Genomic DNA, 21,598 nt, shown 5'->3' on the forward strand with positions numbered 1-21,598 from the left:
GCAGCTCACATTCCAGACAGCAGTCAAAGAACTTAATGTTACAACTTACTTTAAAAGTTTTTTGACCAATCACACAAAGCAAAAGCACATTGACGGTAGCTACATCCAACCACTATAAGCACATGTCCCTTTGGTTAAACAATGCTTGCTTATTTCAAATACAAGACCTGCTTGTAAGCCTAAAAAACACAATGCACAGAGCTCCATTATTAAGCTTAGAACTTCCTAATATCTCACTAGATAAACTTTTCTGTAGCTTAGGGAGTTATTCTAGACAAGCGTTAATACACAGACCACTGTTCTGTTTGGCCTTACTTTTCCACTTCTTATATAATTTTTCTGCTGACAAATCTCATGGCTACTGCTTAGCTATAATCACAGTTCTGTTGTCTCTGAGGCCTGCCTTTTGCATTTTTCCCAAAATCCTCTGATTTTAAGGATTCCCACACTTACCAACACATGGCCTACACCAGGCAGGCAGCAGCAGCAGAGACAGTCCCTGGTGGAGAGACTCCTCACTGCAAGGGACACTGGGGGCATTTCAGTATCACACTCTCATCTCTTTACCAGGAGGACCTCCCACTCCAGACCCATAGGAAGCAGGAAAACATCCTCAACAAAAACACTCTGTTCTCATCCTGTCACCCTTTCCTGTACAAATCCTTCACTCACCCACTCTGAGACGTGTTCTGAAGACAAATATATAACCTCATGATATTTTCTAATATGATCCATGGTATCCCCAAGGATTTTCACTTTCCCCACACAAGTCTTTCTGCTGCTCATGGTCACCCTTCCAATCAGAAAAGGCCCAGGCCCTACACTATACAACAGACCACAGTTTCCTTTCCTACCATAGGTTCAACATGACAATGGCTTATCCTTCCCAGCAATGACACACTGTAAAAATCCACAGATGGTACCATGGTACCATCAACACAGTGTATAAGAGATGCTCTGCTGCTGACAACTCATGCTTTGTAATGCTTCTCTATGGGAATACTATTATCAAAGGTGATGTTGGAACCTCTAAACAGGAATGGCATTGATTTTGTGCTCCAAGAACCAAAACTGTGGCAAGGACACTACTCTAATAGATGATACTGCCTGTCTTGGAGAATGTTACTTGAGAATTTGTGGGGAAAGATGATCCTTGGATTTTGCGGGCTATTTGTTTATCTGTTCATTACAGAAATGAAGATTTCCACAGTTAAAGTCCTTTTAAGTCTTGATCATTGCTATGATATTTGATGCAAATTTTGAGAGAACATCAAAAAAGGACAGTATACTTCACACTACCTCGCTGGTCAGAAATGCAAATCCTCAGGAACAGGGCAGCACAAAAACAACAGATGAATTTCCCTTTTGAAACACATACCTTGGATCACACTTTATACTAAGCAGAACAGCAGGATACTTGCCAAACAAACATAGAAAGATCATAGGAAATCTTTCCACAGCTACCCTATTTTCTAAATGAGTCTCATAGTAGAATGGTAATAGAGAATTTTTGTCCTTGAATATCCACTATACACCTTGCATCGTACCTTCACATGACCATAAATACAGACGAGGAGGGCAGTTTTCAATAAAAAAGACAAATGAAAACCAGCACGGTTATTCAGTCAGCAAAAGCATGGAGCTGGTACACAGTGCCTGCGGGTCTGTCACCAACACAGCCTGGATGTCTTGAACTCATTCACCCAAATGGGGTGGAAATGCTACACATGAGAAATAGAAGCCCCTTGCTGCCTGCAAATCACACACCACCGCGCACCTCTTGTCTCACAGAAAAGTAATTTTATTCTACAGCAGAACAACTCACATTTAGGGGACCAAACCTCACCTGCCTACAGAAACTGCTCACGGATGCTGATTTATCTATATTCTGTACACCCCTAGAAACAGCTGGGGGCCAAAGCAAGGTCACGGTGACAGATGCAAACGTGTCACTGTCATTCTTGAAGACCAGATAAGTAACCAATATCAGTAAGCCGCGGGAAATGAGCCAGCTAAAAGCAGCATCAAGTCAGACGGCGGATAAAAAGGAGCAGAGAAGGGAATGAAGGAAGGAAAACTGACCGTGTCGAGGAGAGCGGAGGGCTCCGGCTGCGTGTCCTTGGCTGCAGGGCCGGGCGGCGGCGGAGGGAAGTTGGGGCTGAAAACCATGAGGTCGCTCTTGGCAGCGCCGTCCGCCACGCACAGGCTGCGGCTGTGGCGCTGCGAGTAGGACCAGCTGCCCACTTCGCTGGCGCACACGAGCGTCGTGGGCCCGGGCCCCGAGAGCACGGCCGCCCGCGGCGCCCAGCGCGACGCCCCGTACAGCACCACGGCCAGCAGGAAGAGGCTGGACACGGCGCAGATGGCCACCACCAGCCACACGTTGGTGGCCGCGCTCGCCGCGCCGGGCCCCACCTCCGCGCCCGCCGCCGAGCGCGACACCGCCGACGACGACGACGACGACGCCGCCGAGGATCCCGCGGCCAGCGCCGCCTCGGCGGCCTCAAGCAGCGACACGCTGAGCGTGGCCGTGGCCGAGCGCGCCGGCTCGCCGTGGTCGCGCACGACGATCAGCAGCCTCTGGCGAGGCCCGTCCGCCTCGTCCAGCGCCCGCGCCGTGCTCACCTCGCCGCTGTAGAGCCCCACGCGGAACGGGCCCTTGCCCCGCGGCTCGCACAGCTCGTAGCGCAGCCACGCGTTGTAGCCCGAGTCGGCGTCCACGGCGCGGATCTTGGCCACCACCTGCCCCGCCGGCGCCCCCCACGCCGCCCACGCCCACAGCGTGCCCGACTCCGAGCCCGCCCCCGCCAGCGCCGCCGCCTCCGCCTCCGCTGCCGAGCCCGCGGCCGGCAGCAGCGCCGGCGCGTTGTCGTTCTCGTCCAGCACGAACAGCTGCACCGTGGCGTTGCCGCTCAGCGCCGGCTCCCCCGCGTCCACCGCGCGCACCTCGAACTGCAGCACCTGCAGCTCCTCGTAGTCCAAGGGCTGCAGCGCCCACAGGCGCCCGCTCTCCGCGTCCACCGACACGTAGCTCGACGCCGGACGCCACCCCATGCCACCCGACGACGACGACGACGACCCCGCCGCCCCGCCCACGCCCAGGCCGCCGTCCCACACCGAGTAGCTGACGCGCCCGTTGGCCGCCTCGTCCGGGTCCCGCGCCCACAGCCGCGCCAGCTCCGCGCCCGCCGCGTTGTTCTCCCGCGCCAGCACCGTGTACACGGCCTGCGCGAACAAGGGCGCGTTGTCGTTCACGTCCGACACCGGCACCCGCAGCCCGCGCCTGGCGCGCAGCGCCGGCGCCCCGCCGTCCTCCGCACGCACCTCCACCTCGTACTCCGACACCCGCTCCCGGTCCAGCGCCTCGCGCAGCACCAGCGAGTACGAGCCCAAGAACGTCGCCTCCAGACCGAACGGCGACGCCGGCCACACCCAGCACCGCACGCGACCGTTCTCCCCCGAGTCCCGGTCCGACACGCTCAGCAGGGCCACCACCGTCCCCAACGACGCGTCCTCCGCCACTGGCACCGACAGTGACGTCACCCACACCTCCGGAGCGTTGTCGTTCACGTCCAGCACCTTCAGTTCCACGCTGCAGTGCCCCGACAGCGCGGGCGTCCCTTTATCTCTCGCTTCGATTTGCAATTCATGTAAACGAACGTCTTCAAAGTCCAAACAACCCTTCAGTCTGATCTCGCCCGTCTTGGTGTCAATAGTAAAGAGTTCTTTGTTACCGATCGGTGTCGAACTCAAGATGCTGTAAGAAAACTCCTTATTGCTTCCTTCGTCCGGATCCGTGGCATTCACACGTACTACGAGCGTCCCCTCTGTAGCATTCTCTGGTATCTGCACTTTATACACGGATTGGTTGAACTGGGGCGCGTTGTCGTTGGCATCCTCCACCGAGATCACCAGCTCCATTGTCCCGGTCAGAGACGGCCGGCCCCCGTCAGTCGCCGTCAGCACCAACCGGTGCACGGGAATCGTCTCACGGTCTAAAGACTTTGAGAGTACCAGAAACAGAGACTTTCTGTTTTCATCCGACGATTTAACATCGAGTGTAAAATATTCACTGGGGCTAAGCGTGTAGGAGAGCTGCGCGTTCGCTCCGATATCCGCATCCGACGCGCCCTCCAGCGGGAAACGAGACCCTGGCAGAGTGGTAAATTCCGCGATGCTGAGGTTTTTCCGGGCGGCGGGGAAGACGGGGGCATTGTCGTTGATGTCGGTGACCTCCAGCTGCACATGGAAGACGCGCAGCGGCCGCTCCAGCAGCACCTCCAGGCACAGCGCGCACGGCGCGCTCTTGCCGCACAGCTCCTCCCGGTCGAGCCGCGAGCTCACCAGCAGCGCGCCGCTCGCCCCGCTCACCTCCACGCTCGCCCGCCGGCCCTGCGCCACCAGCCGCAGCCGCCGCGCCTCCGCCTCGCCCGCCTCCAGGCCCAGGTCCTGCGCCAGACGGCCCACCACCGTGCCGGCCTTGGCTTCCTCCGGCACCGAGTAGCGCACCTGCCCGCCCGACAGCGCCCAGGCCGCCTGCAGCACCAGCACCCGCACCAGCGCCGCACAACAACGCTCGCCCATCCTTCCTGCCGCTCTGCCCGCCGCCGCCGCCGCCGCTCTGCCTGCCGGCCCCGGCCCGGGCCCCGCACGGCTCCCCGCCGCCGCCCGGACGCGCCGCCTCTGCTGCCCGGCCCGAGCCGCCCCCCCGCGCTCACAGCCGGGCTCTCCGCCGCACCGGGGCGGAGCCGCCCACACCGAGCCGTTCCTGAGCCTGCAGCGACACCGTGCGCTGCTCCGCCGCCTCACACGCTCCGTGACAGCGCCTGTGCCTGCGCTCCATTAAGACCATCTCTTCTGCTTTTTCGTGTTACGCTGCTCCTCTTTCTTTTATTGTTTTTCCTAATCGCCTACTGTGTTCTTGTAAGTATTTCTTTCTTCTTTCTCGTCTGAATTTCTTCCCATATATTTCTTTTTTCCTCCAATTTTCTGTATTGAATGATTTTTATTTTCCCTTCTCTTTTTTGCCTCTTTCTGCTCTTTTATACTTTTCTTTCTTCTTTCTTCCCCGTTCCTTCTTTCTCCATCTTCCTCTCGTCTTCACCCTCGCTGGCAGGTCTCCAGCCGCTTCCGGCGCCCCTTCTGAGACCATCAAAGCCAGAGTGATCAGCGATAATTACGGAGCACCAGGTCCAGAAAGTGCTGCTCTCACCAGGGGTGAGGCTGTTAGGGACCAGCTCTGTTCAGCCTCGAGAGAAACTCGGTGAGTGCTGGTCCTTTATAGTGTCTTCTGTTCTTTTTGCCCACTTGCTTCCTTGGTTCGCACTTGCATGGATTCCCTCCTTTCTTTTTATTGTTCATCTTTATCTCCTTATGCTGTTTTCTTTACTTCTTGCCTTTTCTGTCTTTTATATTTTCTAGTTCTCCTTCCCTATGTCTTCTCTTTCCTGCTCTTTTTACTTCACTTCCTGTTCTTTCCCATCCTTGTCTCTCTATTATTATTTTCCACCTGTACGAAAAGATTTTCCAAATGTCTACAGCTTGTTGGTGATGATGGATGTAAATGTCTTTTTGAAAGGGCTCTCATTCCTCTTTGCATCGATTCCTCAATTTCCTTTTGGTTTTTTCCCCATCACTCTTGTACCCTCGGGAACAGAATCACCAACCCCAGCTACTGGGATGTGTAATTAAAAGGTGCACCAAATATTACAAACAACTCAAGAGAGTTTTTCATTCTCAAAACCATCACAGCCCAGCACACCAATGATCCAAGAATGCTACAAAACTCTTGGCAAACACAGCACCCAAACACTTTTCATATACCTCATGTATTCTACCAATATAATCAAAGGTTTTTCTCTATGACTCATGTTCCACCTGCACAGCCAACTAAAAGCAACCAGGGGAACACCACTGCATTGTCACTGAGAAAATCTGCTGCATTCCAAACGCATCTAATCCAAGAAAGGCATTAAGGTAATTTCTCCATCTGTCCTTGCTTCCACACGCTCACCCCATGCCAGGCAGCAACAGGAAAGAAATGAGAGCAGACAGTGGTGCTCCAAACCTACAGGCATTTCAATCCAGGCAACATCCAGTCTGGATAGACAATGCTCCAGTCTATCCAACATGAAGACACCACAGCTGAGCAGGAACCAAAGTACATTTGTCTCTCACATACAGCCCCTTCAGGTACAAGTGACTTACCTGTAGCATCACTGGTGTCGTCTTCAGAAAAAAAAAAAATATTTTCAGAACAGGAGATTTGGTTTTAAGGGACATTATACCCTAAGAATGTAATTTTGCAGCATACTGGACAGAAAAAAAATACATTCACCAAGAGCTTTGAAAAACAGGGACAGTGAGTAGTACTTCCTTTTGCACTTCTATCACCAGGGAAGCGGGAGGGACACCTGAAAGTTAGCAATATTCTCTCAACAGCAGCCTCAGCTCGAGAGAGTGGAAAAACTTTCCCCAGGACCAATGGATTACTGTCTAAACATCTGCCACCTGACAACTGCCAGTATTTCACCATCTGCATCTCATCCACTGTTACACATTGCCAATGTGAGAGAAGAAAAAAGGGTGAGTGTAGGGGAAGAAAACAAAGTAATGTGTCCCACTGTACCTGAAATGCCAGGTCTGACAACATCTTGAATACAGAGAGCACTTCTTCCCCTCCCTAGCTACACCAAGATCAGAGGAATTGCTCAGGCAACATTCTGAGAAGGCTGGCACAATTACACAAATTTCAGAAAGCTTTTGAAACTTTACACAAATTTCGAAAATTTTGAAAGTCCAACAACTTTCCACAACAAAGACAAGCAATTAAAGGCGTGCATTGCAGGCACTTTTACAAGCAGTAACATCACATAAAACAACAAAGCTCAAGGATGTCCAGACCTGCTGGACGTCCTGAGAAGATCCCAGAAGAGCAGCCCTGTGTGCTGGGCTTTTTCTCCATGTTTTCCACTGGCATCCTCTATGCTGTGCCACTGGAAATGAGGCCTCTACACCTAAGCAAACATTCTCCATTTCATCCACAATGACACAGACCACGTTCTACTCAGCATCTCTGTTCCCCTGAGGCAACACACTTCCCCACTCAGACTCCCCCTCCCCACCGTACAGGTCCAGGCCCTACCTGATGCCATTCGAGGAATCCCTGCTAACCTATCAAACATTTCTCAGCTCCAGCAATATGTCCCATCTGTAAATCACAGTCTGTATAGCATCTAAGCCTTGGCACCACTTCACCTTCCCTCATGATCAGCACAAAGAACATGTGAAACTCTTCAAAACTACACAGCCTTCAGCAGGCTCTTCCCACCTGCATGAAATTTACCGTGAACACTTTGCTTCTTTTTCGCAACCTCACATGAAAATAGCACAGAGCTGCACATCAGAATTCTTAGAGATTCTGTGATCAGAACATGATGGGAGTCAGCATACGTGGCTTTTGATCTTCAAGAGAACCACACCAAATAATGTAGCACAAGCACTCAAACAAATTACACACAGAGAATTTGTACTGCAGAAATCTTGAGCTGGGCTGCTGTGCAAGGTTTGCAGAGCCATGGGTGACAACAGGACACATCATCTCTACCAGGTCCAAGTCCACAAAAAGTAGAAGTCGAGTGCACAAAGATGGCACTCACCCCTCATTACATGCACTGAGATAACAACCAAACCACTGACAAGCACAACACCATAATGGATTATACTGAATGTGTAGGAGAAATTGGTTTGGGTTTTGTTGGTAGGGGTTATTATCTGGATTGTTTGTTTGCTTTCTTTTCATAAAAGGTTATTTGTACAGCTTTTGAAGTGATGCTGCTGTTGATATGAATTTTGATAGAACATCAAAAGACTGCATGGTATTTCCTACTAGTTCTCTGGCCAGAAAAGTGCATTCACAACCAGAGGAACAGGGGAGCAAGGAAAAGAAAATTCCACTTTCTAAAACTTACTCTTGGAGAAAACACTTCACTCAGAAGACAATATTTCTAAGCAAAGTAACAAGATCATTGGGAACAGATCATAGGAAAGGCTCTCCACATCTTCCGGTTTCATAACGTCTTTAGCGTTAGAACCGAATTTGATGGTTTATCCATCCATTGACAGACAAAACTAAAAAGTCTCAATTTTCACCTTGCATTAACATAGTTGGTGAGCAGAAACAAAGAGGAAGAGGTCAATTTTCGTTAGGAAATAAAACCTAAACACAGGACTACCCATCAATTCCGGGGAAATGTGAACACCACAGCCTGCATGTCTTTACAACCATGAAATAAAGTCCAGTGAAAATGCTACCACCAGAGAATATGCGCATTTCTGCAAAGCTGACACCTCCTATCGCAAGGGACAAGGATTTCATTCTACGGGAGAATTCACACCCAGAACGTAAACCAAACCTACGCACAATGGGCGTTGAACGGTGCGCTAAGGCATTTATTTCCATTCCATCACCCTAATAACCTCAGAACACGAGCAAGAGCCGGGTAGAACCAGGGTCAGATGAAAAGCTAGGATTCACATCCTGAACCCCTGAAGCACTCGCCGAGCATCGACCGCCAACAGCCCGAGGGGCGGAGCTCGGCTCCAAGGAGCAACTGCACAATGGGCGGGAGAGACTGGCAGACAGAGGAAGAGCCACCAGAGAAGGGATGAAGGAGAAAAAAGTATTGCCACTGACCGTGTCGAGGAGAGCGGAGGGCTCCGGCTGCGTGTCCTTGGCTGCAGGGCCGGGCGGCGGCGGAGGGAAGTTGGGGCTGAAAACCATGAGGTCGCTCTTGGCAGCGCCGTCCGCCACGCACAGGCTGCGGCTGTGGCGCTGCGAGTAGGACCAGCTGCCCACTTCGCTGGCGCACACGAGCGTCGTGGGCCCGGGCCCCGAGAGCACGGCCGCCCGCGGCGCCCAGCGCGACGCCCCGTACAGCACCACGGCCAGCAGGAAGAGGCTGGACACGGCGCAGATGGCCACCACCAGCCACACGTTGGTGGCCGCGCTCGCCGCGCCGGGCCCCAGCTCCGCGCCCGCCGCCGAGCGCGACACCGCGGACGACGACGACGCCGCCGAGGAGCCCGCGGCCAGCGCCGCCTCGGCGGCCTCGAGCAGCGACACGCTGAGCGTGGCCGTGGCCGAGCGCGCCGGCTCGCCGTGGTCGCGCACGACGATCAGCAGCCTCTGGCGAGGCCCGTCCGCCTCGTCCAGCGCCCGCGCCGTGCTCACCTCGCCGCTGTAGAGCCCCACGCGGAACGGGCCCTTGCCCCGCGGCTCGCACAGCTCGTAGCGCAGCCACGCGTTGTAGCCCGAGTCGGCGTCCACGGCGCGGATCTTGGCCACCACCTGCCCCGCCGGCGCCCCCCACGCCGCCCACGCCCACAGCGTGCCCGACTCCGAGCCCGCCCCCGCCAGCGCCGCCGCCGCCGCCTCCGCTGCCGAGCCCGCGGCCGGCAGCAGCGCCGGCGCGTTGTCGTTCTCGTCCAGCACGAACAGCTGCACCGTGGCGTTGCCGCTCAGCGCCGGCTCCCCCGCGTCCACCGCGCGCACCTCGAACTGCAGCACCTGCAGCTCCTCGTAGTCCAAGGGCTGCAGCGCCCACAGGCGCCCGCTCTCCGCGTCCACCGACACGTAGCTCGACGCCGGACGCCACCCCATGCCACCCGACGACGGCGACGACCCCGCCGCCCCGCCCACGCCCAGGCTGCCGTCCCACACCGAGTAGCTGACGCGCCCGTTGGCCGCCTCGTCCGGGTCCCGCGCCCACAGCCGCGCCAGCTCCGCGCCCGCCGCGTTGTTCTCCCGCGCCAGCACCGTGTACACGGCCTGCGCGAACAAGGGCGCGTTGTCGTTCACGTCCGACACCGGCACCCGCAGCCCGCGCCTGGCGCGCAGCGCCGGCGCCCCGCCGTCCTCCGCACGCACCTCCACCTCGTACTCCGACACCCGCTCCCGGTCCAGCGCCTCGCGCAGCACCAGCGAGTACGAGCCCAAGAACGTCGCCTCCAGACCGAACGGCGACGCCGGCCACACCCAGCACCGCACGCGACCGTTCTCCCCCGAGTCCCGGTCCGACACGCTCAGCAGGGCCACCACCGTCCCCAACGACGCGTCCTCCGCCACCGGCACCGACAGCGACGTCACCCACACCTCCGGAGCGTTGTCGTTCACGTCCAAGACCTCCAGCACCAACTTGCAGTGACCCGACAGCGGAGGAGTTCCCTTATCTGTCCCTTTAATATGTAGTTCATATAAATTAACTGTCTCGAAGTCCAGGGTGCCCGTCAGTCTGATCTCTCCACTATTTACATCGATGCTGAATAAATCTCTTGCTGAGGGGGGAACAATAGTATCAATATCATATACCAATTCACCATATATTCCTGTGTCGGAATCCGTGGCGTTCACTCGACCTACAAGCGTCCCCTCTAATGCGTTTTCGGGCAAAACTGCGTTATACACGGACTGATTGAACTGGGGCGCGTTGTCGTTCACGTCTAGCACTGTGATCACCAGCTCCATTGTCCCCGTCAGAGACGGCCGGCCCCCGTCAGTCGCCGTCAGCACCAACCGGTGCACGGGAATCGTCTCGCGGTCCAGAGATTTCGTGAGTATCAGAAACAAGGACTTAGTACGCGAATTGCTGTTTTCTTCCTCTATTCTAAAATGCTCGCTGGGGCTGAGTGTGTACGTGAGCTGCGCGTTCGCTCCGATATCCGCATCCGACGCGCCCTCCAGCGGGAAACGAGACCCTGGCAGAGTGGTCAGTTCCGCGATGCTGAGGTTTTTTCGGGCGGCGGGGAAGACGGGGGCATTGTCGTTGATGTCGGTGACCTCCAGCTGCACATGGAAGACGCGCAGCGGCCGCTCCAGCAGCACCTCCAGGCGCAGCGCGCACGGCGCGCTCTTGCCGCACAGCTCCTCCCGGTCGAGCCGCGAGCTCACCAGCAGCGCGCCGCTCGCCCCGCTCACCTCCACGCTCGCCCGCCGGCCCTGCGCCACCAGCCGCAGCCGCCGCGCCTCCGCCTCGCCCGCCTCCAGGCCCAGGTCCTGCGCCAGACGGCCCACCACCGTGCCGGCCTTGGCTTCCTCCGGCACCGAGTAGCGCACCTGCCCGCCCGACAGCGCCCAGGCCGCCTGCAGCACCAGCACCCGCACCAGCGCCGCACAACAACGCTCGCCCATCCTTCCTGCCGCTCTGCCCGCCGCCGCCGCCGCTCTGCCTGCCGGCCCCGGCCCGAGCCCCGCACGGCTCCCCGCCGCCGCCCGGACGCGCCGCCTCTGCTGCCCGGCCCGAGCCGCCCCCCCGCGCTCACAGCCGGGCTCTCCGCCGCACCGGGGCGGAGCCGCCCACACCGAGCCGTTCCTGAGCCTGCAGCGACACCGTGCGCTCCTCCGCCGCCTCACACGCTCCGCATCTTCGCTCGCGCTGCCGACCCGCTATGGGTATGTTTTCTGCCGTCTCTTGCTGTCGGGCTCCTCTTTTTTTTTCCTTTACATCTTCCGCTTTCTTTTTAGGTAATCTTTCATTTTTTCTTCGTGTTTCTTCACTGCCCTTTTCATTTGTCTTGCTCCCTTGCAAATCCTTCTTTTCGGTCATGTTTCGTTTACCTTACTTTTTTTCTTTGTACCCTTTTCTCTTTCTTCATTGTCTCGCCTCTTTTTCATCCTTGTTATGTCACTCTCCATTCTTTCCACTCCTTTCCCATCTCCTTTCACCCTCCTGTATTCTTTAGCCACACTGCATGCTCGCCAGTTTTCTCTGGCGCCGGAGGGACCATCAGATGCGGGACCATCAGCGCTACAGGACATCATTGCTGGGGAGCTGCGCTGCTCCAACCAAGGCCGTAAGGAACCAACTCTGCTCTATATATACTGATAAGTTCGGTGCCTGCTTGTCAGGTCTATGGTCTGTTTTAAATTTCCATTCTTCCTTCATTTATTACTTTTATGCTGGCTTTAGTTTTATTTGCATGGCTTCATTATTTTCTTTACTCCTATTATTAGTAGTAGTATTATTATTTTCCTTATGCTATTTGTATTTTCCCCATTCTTTTACCCTCTTTCTCTTCTTTTTCCTTCTTCTTTCTCTATGTCTTTTTATTCCTGCTCATCCATGTCCTCGTTCTTTTCCCCTCTCTTCATTAGTACTCATCTTGTCTCTTTGATCTTTTTCTTTTCCTTCACTAAATTATTTTCCAAATCCTCAACATTTAGTTTGGGAATATCCCTCTTTCTTCTTCTTATACCTGGCTCCTTCATGTACCTCCTTGTAGAGTTGATTTTTTTAAAAAAAATCTTCTTTCTACATTCTTCTTTCAGTTCCCCCTTCCTCTCCTCCTTTCTGGTCCTTGCTTCCTCTGCTCTTGTGGCTCCATAATTATAAGTGCTGGACATTCTTCCCTTCAACAAAATATTTTTAAAATACCTACAGTACCCCTTCCACGAACCACAGACATGCCCTTGGGGCCTGAGTCTCATTTCTCTTCCCTACACCTCCTGATCGTGATTGGAGGGAGCAACCTGCTTGCTGTCCATGCACCTCCACCTTCCCCCCCTCCAGGAAACAGGACACACTCTTCAGTCTCCAGTGCTCCCAAGGACCCAACAAAAACACAGCAAGGCAGGCAGATGGCAAAGAACAGCTCTGCTACATCAAAGAGGTTCCACCACTCTCTGACACAGAAGCTGAAGCCACAATTATTGGGATATCTCTGCACAGAGGCCTGAAAATGTTCCAACAAATCAGGGAATTTTCTCATTCCAGATCTCAAACCTATCACAGCCCAGCATGACAACCCTCCTGAAAGACCTTAAAAAGCACTGGGCAGCCACAGCTCCTGAGGATTCATCATGGACCTCAATCCTTCCAGAGTCACTTTGCTCTTGCATGTTCTGAGTTCTTCTCTTCCTTTCTGGAAGGCACTCACTGCCTAGACAGCACACCAAGAACCTTGGTATCTACGAGGCCCCACGGAAAATCTCTCACTCACCTTGGAATGATCCACTTGGCACACACTCCAACAAAAGCCATGAAGGTAACACCACAGCAGTGTCACTAAGAAAACTCCCTTGACCTCCTACACATCTGTTTGGTGAAATGAATTTTGGTCCCTCCTCCATTCCTGCTTGCTGGCACCCACTCAGGCTGTGCCTGGAAGCATCGAACAGGAATGAGAGCAGGTAACAGCTGCTCTGCTGGTCCAATGGGGGAACATTCTGCTGATTCAACAAAAAAATGCCACCACTGAACAGGAACTAAATTACACCAGTCTCAAGACCATCCCCATTTGTTCTACAACTTACCTCTTTTGAACTGGTGCCTTCTTCAGAAGATAAATACTTTTTAGTCAGGAAAGCTGGTTTTAAAGGATAATTATGCTTAACATTATCAGTGTTTCTTGGGAAGACCGACAGAAATCTTTCACTTATGTTCCACAGAAACCAGATAAGATGCAGTGTCCATTATGCACTTCTCTCCCAGGGGAAAAGGGAACCAGACCTGTAAGCTACAGAAATTCTCTCAAAGTAAACCTCAGAAGAGAGGAATAGACGTTCCCCAACACTGATGGACAAGGGCCCAAATATCTGCCACGTTGCCAATGAGAGACAGGAAATAAACACAACAACAAACAAACCCAGCAAGACAAAAGCGTGTGCAGTTCGATAGGTAAGAGAATAACAATAATAATAATAAAGTCCCATTCTCCTGTATTGAAATGCAACTTTTGGCAACATCTTGGATACCATGACCCATCTAGCAAGACAAAGAGCAGAGAGGCAATGAGGGAAAGATTCAGAGAAGGCTCTGCTGCATGATCCAAATTCCAAAAGGTTCTCTTTGACCAACAACATCCCACACCCAACCCAAGTGATTAAAGGCACGAAGGGAAGATGTCTTCACTAAGAGCAATACCTGGAAGAACAACAGTGCCCTAAGTTATGCAGAACTTCTGGGTGTCCTGAGAGGATCCCAGGAAAGCAGCACTGTGTGGTGGGACCATTCCTGAAGTTTTCTGCTGGAATCCAATATTTTGCACCCTGGGAACTGGGACCTCCACAGCAAAACAGACATTCTCCATTCCCTCCCCAAATATGTATGCAAATCCTCCCCTTTCCCCACGCCTGCCACAAAGAATATACAGGGTCCTGCAAATGCATTCTGTGATTCTTTGACTTTTCCCTCAGGCCAGGTTGCTTTGTGCCTTTTCAGCAATTTCAAATATAAACCGAGTTCTTAAAGGTTCTGCAATTATAGCAATGAACAATACTGATTCCAGTCCCCTCAAATATTATTCAAGGAAATGACACAAAATCTGAACCACAAGTCCCGTCAAAATATGAACTGAGTGGAAGAATTTCTACAATAGAGAAGCAGAGCTGGGCTCCTCTGTAGATGTGGAGGATTGGTGTGTACATCCAGACACCAGAATGAGCCATGTGTGATAACAGGAATCACCATCTCTACCCAGACTGACCATACCAGGAGCACAAGAAGGGGGAGAAAAACACAACAAGACTACACTCACCCCTCAACTGCCCTTAAATATCATGTCTCAAGAGAAGCACAGATCCACCATGGCAAGAGCTGTGGAAACTGCTGTAAGAACCCTACAATACACATGGAAAGCAGTTTGTAGTGCCACCCTCCCACAACAACACCCCCAAAACAGCAGCAAAAATGTTCATCAGTCTGCATGTTCCCAACTGTCACCCAAACACATTTCCATTTGTCGGGCAGCACAAGCAACTGTCTCAGATATAGACATTCATAACCTCAAAGGATTTTGTGGCCATTTCAATACCAAATATTATCTCAAGGTCCAAAAGGTCTCCAACATCAGAGCCTTGGAACTTGGGAAAGGATCCTCTGTGCTAATCCTGCCTCCTGCTGGGCATGCTCCGTTTCTCACTTGGTAACATTAATTCTGGAGAAAAGGGCATCATCTCACATCTCCTATTCCTCTCTTCTTATGACATGGACCATGATTTTACAGATTATTTCCAGCTCCCTCATATAAGCCTTCCCACTGCTCCAGAACACCATCCCACTTTTCACAATGACTCTGTGGGACCAACCAAAATGGAGAAATTACACTCTGCCGATTGAAAATACATTAGACCACAAGTCCAACTGTCCACACAACTCTTGTAGAGGAAAACGACAGAGGATGAGAACAGAGAAGAAACCACATGTGATCCCATCAAAGTCAGCACTCTGCAAAGGCAAAAAGGCAGTACACAGTGCCTGGGGGGCTGCTAACAGCACAGCCTCCTGCTTTTGGGCTCCTACACTTAACCCGGGAGAAAACATTACATACCAGACAGCAAGAGAACTATCTGCAAAGCTGACCCCTTAGAGAAGTGATTTCATTTTAGGGGAAAACAATTCATATCCACACCAGCAAACCTTAGCTGCAGACCGTAACAGCACAGGGCTGCAGCTACACATTTTTCACTAGCAAGCATTCTCGTCCTACTAGCAGGAATTCTGGTACTCCGGGAGGACCCTGCGACAGATGCAAAGGTGCCTTTGATTTCTTAAGCTCCCGTCAAGTACCCAGCGCTCTCCGGCCGCGGCAATTTGGCCTGAATCACAGCACCGACTGCTCAGGGCACAAAAGAAAAAGAGCCAGAAGAAGGAGAAAAGAAGTAAAGTTGAGCAAGGTATTGCCACTGACCGTGTCGAGGAGAGCGGAGGGCTCCGGCTGCGTGTCCTTGGCTGCAGGGCCGGGCGGCGGCGGAGGGAAGTTGGGGCTGAAAACCATGAGGTCGCTCTTGGCAGCGCCGTCCGCCACGCACAGGCTGCGGCTGTGGCGCTGCGAGTAGGACCAGCTGCCCACTTCGCTGGCGCACACGAGCGTCGTGGGCCCGGGCCCCGAGAGCACGGCCGCCCGCGGCGCCCAGCGCGACGCCCCGTACAGCACCACGGCCAGCAGGAAGAGGCTGGACACGGCGCAGATGGCCACCACCAGCCACACGTTGGTGGCCGCGCTCGCCGCGCCGGGCCCCAGCTCCGCGCCCGCCGCCGAGCGCGACACCGCGGACGACGACGACGACGACGCCGCCGCCGAGGATCCCGCGGCCAGCGCCGCCTCGGCGGCCTCGAGCAGCGACACGCTGAGCGTGGCCGTGGCCGAGCGCGCCGGCTCGCCGTGGTCGCGCACGACGATCAGCAGCCTCTGGCGAGGCCCGTCCGCCTCGTCCAGCGCCCGCGCCGTGCTCACCTCGCCGCTGTAGAGCCCCACGCGGAACGGGCCCTTGCCCCGCGGCTCGCACAGCTCGTAGCGCAGCCACGCGTTGTAGCCCGAGTCGGCGTCCACGGCGCGGATCTTGGCCACCACCTGCCCCGCCGGCGCCCCCCACGCCGCCCACGCCCACAGCGTGCCCGACTCCGAGCCCGCCCCCGCCAGCGCCGCCGCCGCCGCCTCCGCTGCCGAGCCCGCGGCCGGCAGCAGCGCCGGCGCGTTGTCGTTCTCGTCCAGCACGAACAGCTGCACCGTGGCGTTGCCGCTCAGCGCCGGCTCCCCCGCGTCCACCGCGCGCACCTCGAACTGCAGCACCTGCAGCTCCTCGTAGTCCAAGGGCTGCAGCGCCCACAGGCGCCCGCTCTCCGCGTCCACCGACACGTAGCTCGACGCCGGACGCCAACCCATGCCACCCGACGACGGCGACGACCCCGCCGCCCCGCCCACGCCCAGGCCGCCGTCCCACACCGAGTAGCTGACGCGCCCGTTGGCCGCCTCGTCCGGGTCCCGCGCCCACAGCCGCGCCAGCTCCGCGCCCGCCGCGTTGTTCTCCCGCGCCAGCACCGTGTACACGGCCTGCGCGAACAAGGGCGCGTTGTCGTTCACGTCCGACACCGGCACCCGCAGCCCGCGCCTGGCGCGCAGCGCCGGCGCCCCGCCGTCCTCCGCACGCACCTCCACCTCGTACTCCGACACCCGCTCCCGGTCCAGCGCCTCGCGCAGCACCAGCGAGTACGAGCCCAAGAACGTCGCCTCCAGACCGAACGGCGACGCCGGCCACACCCAGCACCGCACGCGACCGTTCTCCCCCGAGTCCCGGTCCGACACGCTCAGCAGGGCCACCACCGTCCCCACCGACGCGTCCTCCGCCACCGGCACCGACAGCGACGTCACCCACACCTCCGGAGCGTTGTCGTTCACGTCCACCACCTCCAGCACCAACTTGCAGTGACCTGATAGTGGAGGAGTTCCCATGTCTCTCGCTTCAATACGAAAATTAAATACCTTGACTTCCTCGAAGTCCAGGGCTGCTGTGAGGTGAATTTCCCCGGTATTCGGATTGATGGAAATCACATCTTTTCCACTCGGGGGAATGAAGTTAGTTACGGTATATTTCACCTCACTGTTAATTCCCTCGTCCGCATCCGTGGCATTCACCCTCGTCACCAGCGTCCCCACCCCAGCACTCTCCGGCAGCTGCACTTTATACACAGACTGATTGAACTGGGGCGCGTTGTCGTTTGCATCCAGCACCGAGATCACCAACTCCATTGTCCCCGTCAGAGACGGCCGGCCCCCGTCAGTCGCCGTCAGCACCAACCGGTGCACGGGAATCGTCTCGCGGTCCAGAGATTTCGTTAAAACGAGTTCAGGTTCAATATTTCGCTCATTCGATTTCTGTAAATCCAGAGAGAAATGCTCGCTGGGGCTGAGTGTGTACGTGAGCTGCGCGTTCGCTCCGATATCCGCATCCGACGCGCCCTCCAGCGGGAAACTAGACCCCGGCACAGACGATTCCGCGATGCTGAGGTTTTTTCGGGCGGCGGGGAAGACGGGGGCATTGTCGTTGATGTCGGTGACCTCCAGCTGCACATGGAAGACGCGCAGCGGCCGCTCCAGCAGCACCTCCAGGCGCAGCGCGCACGGCGCGCTCTTGCCGCACAGCTCCTCCCGGTCGAGCCGCGAGCTCACCAGCAGCGCGCCGCTCGCCCCGCTCACCTCCACGCTCGCCCGCCGGCCCTGCGCCACCAGCCGCAGCCGCCGCGCCTCCGCCTCGCCCGCCTCCAGGCCCAGGTCCTGCGCCAGACGGCCCACCACCGTGCCGGCCTTGGCTTCCTCCGGCACCGAGTAGCGCACCTGCCCGCCCGACAGCGCCCAGGCCGCCTGCAGCACCAGCACCCGCACCAGCGCCGCACAACAACGCTCGCCCATCCTTCCTGCCGCTCTGCCCGCCGCCGCCGCCGCTCTGCCTGCCGGCCCCGGCCCGGGCCCCGCACGGCTCCCCGCCGCCGCCCGGACGCGCCGCCTCTGCTGCCCGGCCCGAGCCGCCCCCCCGCGCTCACAGCCGGGCTCTCCGCCGCACCGGGGCGGAGCCGCCCACACCGAGCCGTTCCTGAGCCTGCAGCGACACCGTGCGCTCCTCCGCCGCCTCACACGCTCCGCATCTTCGCTCGCGCTGCCGACCCGCTATGGGTATGTTTTCTGCCGTCTCTTGCTGTCGGGCTTCTCTTTTTTTTCCTTTACATCTTCCGCTTTTTTTTTCACGTAATCTTTCATTTTTTCTTCTTCTTGTTTCTTCACTGCCCTTTTCCTTTCTCTTGCTCCCTTGCAAATCCTTCTTTTCGGACATGTTTCGTTCACCTTACCTTTTTTCTTTGTACCCTTTTCTTTTCTTCATTGTCTCTCTTCTTTTTCGTCCTTCTTAGGCCACTCTCCTTTCTTTCCACTCCTTTCCCATTTCCTTTCACCGTCCTGTATTCTTTAGCCACACTGCAAGATCGCCAGTTTTCTCCGACACCGCAGAGAATGCGGGATTATGATCCCTAATTACGGTTCATCATTGCTGGCTGTGGAGCTGTGCTGCTCAACCAAGGCTGTTAGGAACCGACTCTGCTCAATGTCTACTGATAAGTTTGGTGCTTGCTGGTCAGCTATTTTATCCTCAGTTTTATGTTTCCATTCTGTCCTTCATTTCTTTCTTTCATTCTAGCTTTACTTTTATTTGCATGGGCTAATCATTTTTTTACTACTACTCCTAGTTCTTTTTTATTATTATTATTTTCCTTATGCTATTTGTGCTTTCCCTTTCCATTTACCCTCTTTCCCTTCTCTTTCCTTGTTCATTCTCTATGTCGCTTCATTCCTGCTCATCCCTGTCCTAGGTCTTTCCCTCCTTCCTCATCAGTTTCCATCTTGTCTCTTTGATCTTTTTTTTTCCTTCTCTAAAATATTTTCCAAATTCACCCAATTCTATTTGGGAATATCTGTTTTTCTTCATCTTTTACCTGACTTCTTCATGTACCTCCTTGTTTTGTTGATTTGTTTATTGTGAATCTTCTTTCTACAGTTTTCCTCTTTTCTCTTCTCCCTTCCTCTCATCCTTTCTTGTCCTTGCTTCCTCTGCTCTTCTACTTCCATAATTATATCTTCTGGACATCCTTTCCTTCAACAAAATATTTTTAAAATACCTACACTGCACCTTCCACGGACCACGGACTTGCCTTTGGGGCCTGAGTCTCATTTCTCTTCCCTACAACTCCTGTTCATGTGGAGAGGGAGCAACCTGCTTGCTGTCCATGCACCTCCACCTTCCCTCCCTCCAGGAAACAGGACACACTCTTCAGCCTCCGGTGCTCCCAAGGACCCAACAAAAACACAGCAAGGCAGGCAGATGGCAAAGAACAGCTCTGCTACATCAAAGAGGTTCCACCACTCTCTGACACAGAAGCTGAAGCCACAATTATTGGGATATCTCTGCACAGAGGCCTGAAAATGTTCCAACAAATCAGGGAATTTTCTCATTCCAGATCTCAAACCTATCACAGCCCAGCATGACAACCCTCCTGAAAGACCTTAAAAAGCACTGGGCACCCACAGCTCCTGAGGATTCATCATGGACCTCAATCCTTCCAGAGTCACTTTGCTCTTGCATGTTCTGAGTTCTTCTCTTCCTTTCTGGAAGGCACTCACTGCCTAGACAGCACACCAAGAACCTTGGTATCTACGAGGCCCCACGGAAAATCTCTCACTCACCTTGGAATGATCCACTTGGCACACACTCCAACAAAAGCCGTGAAGGTAACACCACAGCAGTGTCACTAACAACACTCCCTTGACCTCCTACACATCTGTTTGGTGAAATGAATTTTGGTCCCTCCTCCATTCCTGCTTGCTGGCACCCACTCAGGCTGTGCCTGGAAGCATCGAACAGGAATGAGAGCAGGTAACAGCTGCTCTGCTGGTCCAATGGGGGAACATTCTGCTGATTCAACAAAAAGATGCCACAACTGAACAGGAACTAAATTACACCAGTCTCAAGACCATCCCTATTTGTTCTACAACTTACCTGTTCTGAACTGGTGCCTTCTTCAGAAGATAAATATTTTTTAGTCAGGAAAGCTGGTTTTAAAGGATAATTATGCTTAACATTATCAGTGTTTCTTGGGACGATGGCCCAAAAAATATCACTTATGTTCCACAGAAACCAGATAAGATGCAGTGTCCATTATGCACTTCTCTCCCAGGGGAAAAGGGAACCAGACCTGTAAGCTACAGAAATTCTCTCAAAGTAAACCTCAGAAGAGAGGAATAGATGTTCCCCACATTGATGGGCAAGGGCCCAAATATCTGCCACGTTGCCAATGAGAGACAGGAAATAAACACAACAACAAACAAACCCAGCAAAACTAAAGCATGTGCACTTTGATAGAGAAGAGAATAATAATCATTAAAAACGTCCCGTTCTCCTGTATTGAAATGCAACTTTTGGCAACATCTTGGATACCAAGACCCATCTAGCAAGACAATGAGCAGAGAGGCAATGAGGGAAGGATTCAGAGAAGGCTCTGCAGCATGATCCAAATTCCAAAAGGTTCTCTTTGACCAACAACATCCCACACCAAACCCAAGTGATTAAAGGCACGAAGGGAAGATGTCTTCACTAAGAGCAATACCTGGAAGAACAACAGTGCCCTAAGTTATGCAGAACTTCTGGGTGTCCTGAGAGGATCCCAGGAAAGCAGCACTGTGTGGTGGAACCATTCCTGAAGTTTTCTGCTGGAATCCAATATTTTGCACCCTGGGAACTGGGACCTCCACAGCAAAACAGACATTCTCCATTCCCTCCCCAAATATGTATGCAAATCCTCCCCTTTCCCCACGCCTGCCACAAAGAATATACAGGGTCCTGCAAATGCATTCTGTGATTCTTTGACTTTTCCCTCATGCCAGGATGCTTTGTGCCTTTTCAGCAATTTCAAATACAAACCGAGTTCTTAAAGGTTCTGCAATCAGAGTAATGAACAACACTGATTCCAGTCCCCCCAAATATTATTCAAGAAAATGACACAAAATCTGACCCCCAAGCCCCGTCAAAATATGAACTGAGTGGAAGAATTTCTACAATAGAGAACCAGAGCTGGGCTCCTCTGTAGATGTGGAGGATTGGTGTGTACATCCAGACACCAGAATGAGCCATGTGTGATAACAGGAATCACCATCTCTACCCAGACTGACCATACCAGGAGCACAGGAAGGGGGAGAAAAACACAACAAGATTACACCAACCCCTCAACTGCCCTTAAATATCATGTCTCAAGAGAAGCACAGATCCACCATGGCAAGAGCT

The 21,598-nt window shown here is 54.1% G+C and overlaps 4 protein-coding genes across 4 annotated transcripts in view; all 4 read right to left on the minus strand.

The window, feature by feature from the left end:
* Positions 1-21,598, minus strand: part of LOC139597580 (protocadherin alpha-C2-like) — a 154,112-nt gene that overhangs the window by 127,323 nt on the left and 5,191 nt on the right. The gene's annotated exons all lie outside the window — the stretch shown is intronic.
* LOC139597942 (protocadherin alpha-2-like) lies at positions 1,987-5,636 on the minus strand. The gene has a single exon (XM_071443766.1). It carries the CDS (start codon positions 4,582-4,584, stop codon positions 1,987-1,989), a length of 2,598 nt encoding a protein of 865 aa, XP_071299867.1. The 5' UTR covers positions 4,585-5,636.
* Positions 8,480-11,262, minus strand: LOC139597943 (protocadherin alpha-13-like). The gene has a single exon (XM_071443767.1). The coding sequence runs from the start codon at positions 11,186-11,188 to the stop codon at positions 8,480-8,482; it is 2,709 nt and encodes a 902-aa protein (XP_071299868.1). The 5' UTR covers positions 11,189-11,262.
* LOC139597944 (protocadherin alpha-13-like) lies at positions 15,598-19,575 on the minus strand. The gene is made up of 2 exons (XM_071443768.1): positions 16,438-19,575; positions 15,598-16,395 (listed from the first exon to the last, which is right to left on the minus strand). The coding sequence occupies exons 1-2, from the start codon at positions 18,181-18,183 to the stop codon at positions 15,598-15,600; spliced, it is 2,544 nt and encodes an 847-aa protein (XP_071299869.1). The 5' UTR covers positions 18,184-19,575.

The sequence above is a fragment of the Agelaius tricolor genome, unplaced genomic scaffold, assembly GCF_023055355.1.
Source record: "Agelaius tricolor isolate 1412-34295 unplaced genomic scaffold, bAgeTri1.0.p SCAF_18, whole genome shotgun sequence".
In the NCBI taxonomy this organism is placed as follows: domain Eukaryota; kingdom Metazoa; phylum Chordata; class Aves; order Passeriformes; family Icteridae; genus Agelaius; species Agelaius tricolor.

What these genes read in the sequence shown, in the direction of transcription:
- LOC139597942 (XM_071443766.1), bottom strand. Translation starts at nt 4,584, where the DNA reads ATGGGCGAGCGTTGTTGTGCGGCGCTGGTGCGGGTGCTGGTGCTGCAG.
- LOC139597943 (XM_071443767.1), bottom strand. Translation starts at nt 11,188, where the DNA reads ATGGGCGAGCGTTGTTGTGCGGCGCTGGTGCGGGTGCTGGTGCTGCAG.
- LOC139597944 (XM_071443768.1), bottom strand. Translation starts at nt 18,183, where the DNA reads ATGGGCGAGCGTTGTTGTGCGGCGCTGGTGCGGGTGCTGGTGCTGCAG. An exon ending in TGCCGGCCGCGGGCTCGGCA is followed by an intron (nt 16,396 to 16,437) that starts GCGGAGGCGGCG and finishes GCGGGCTCGGAG; the next exon opens with TCGGGCACGCTGTGGGCGTG.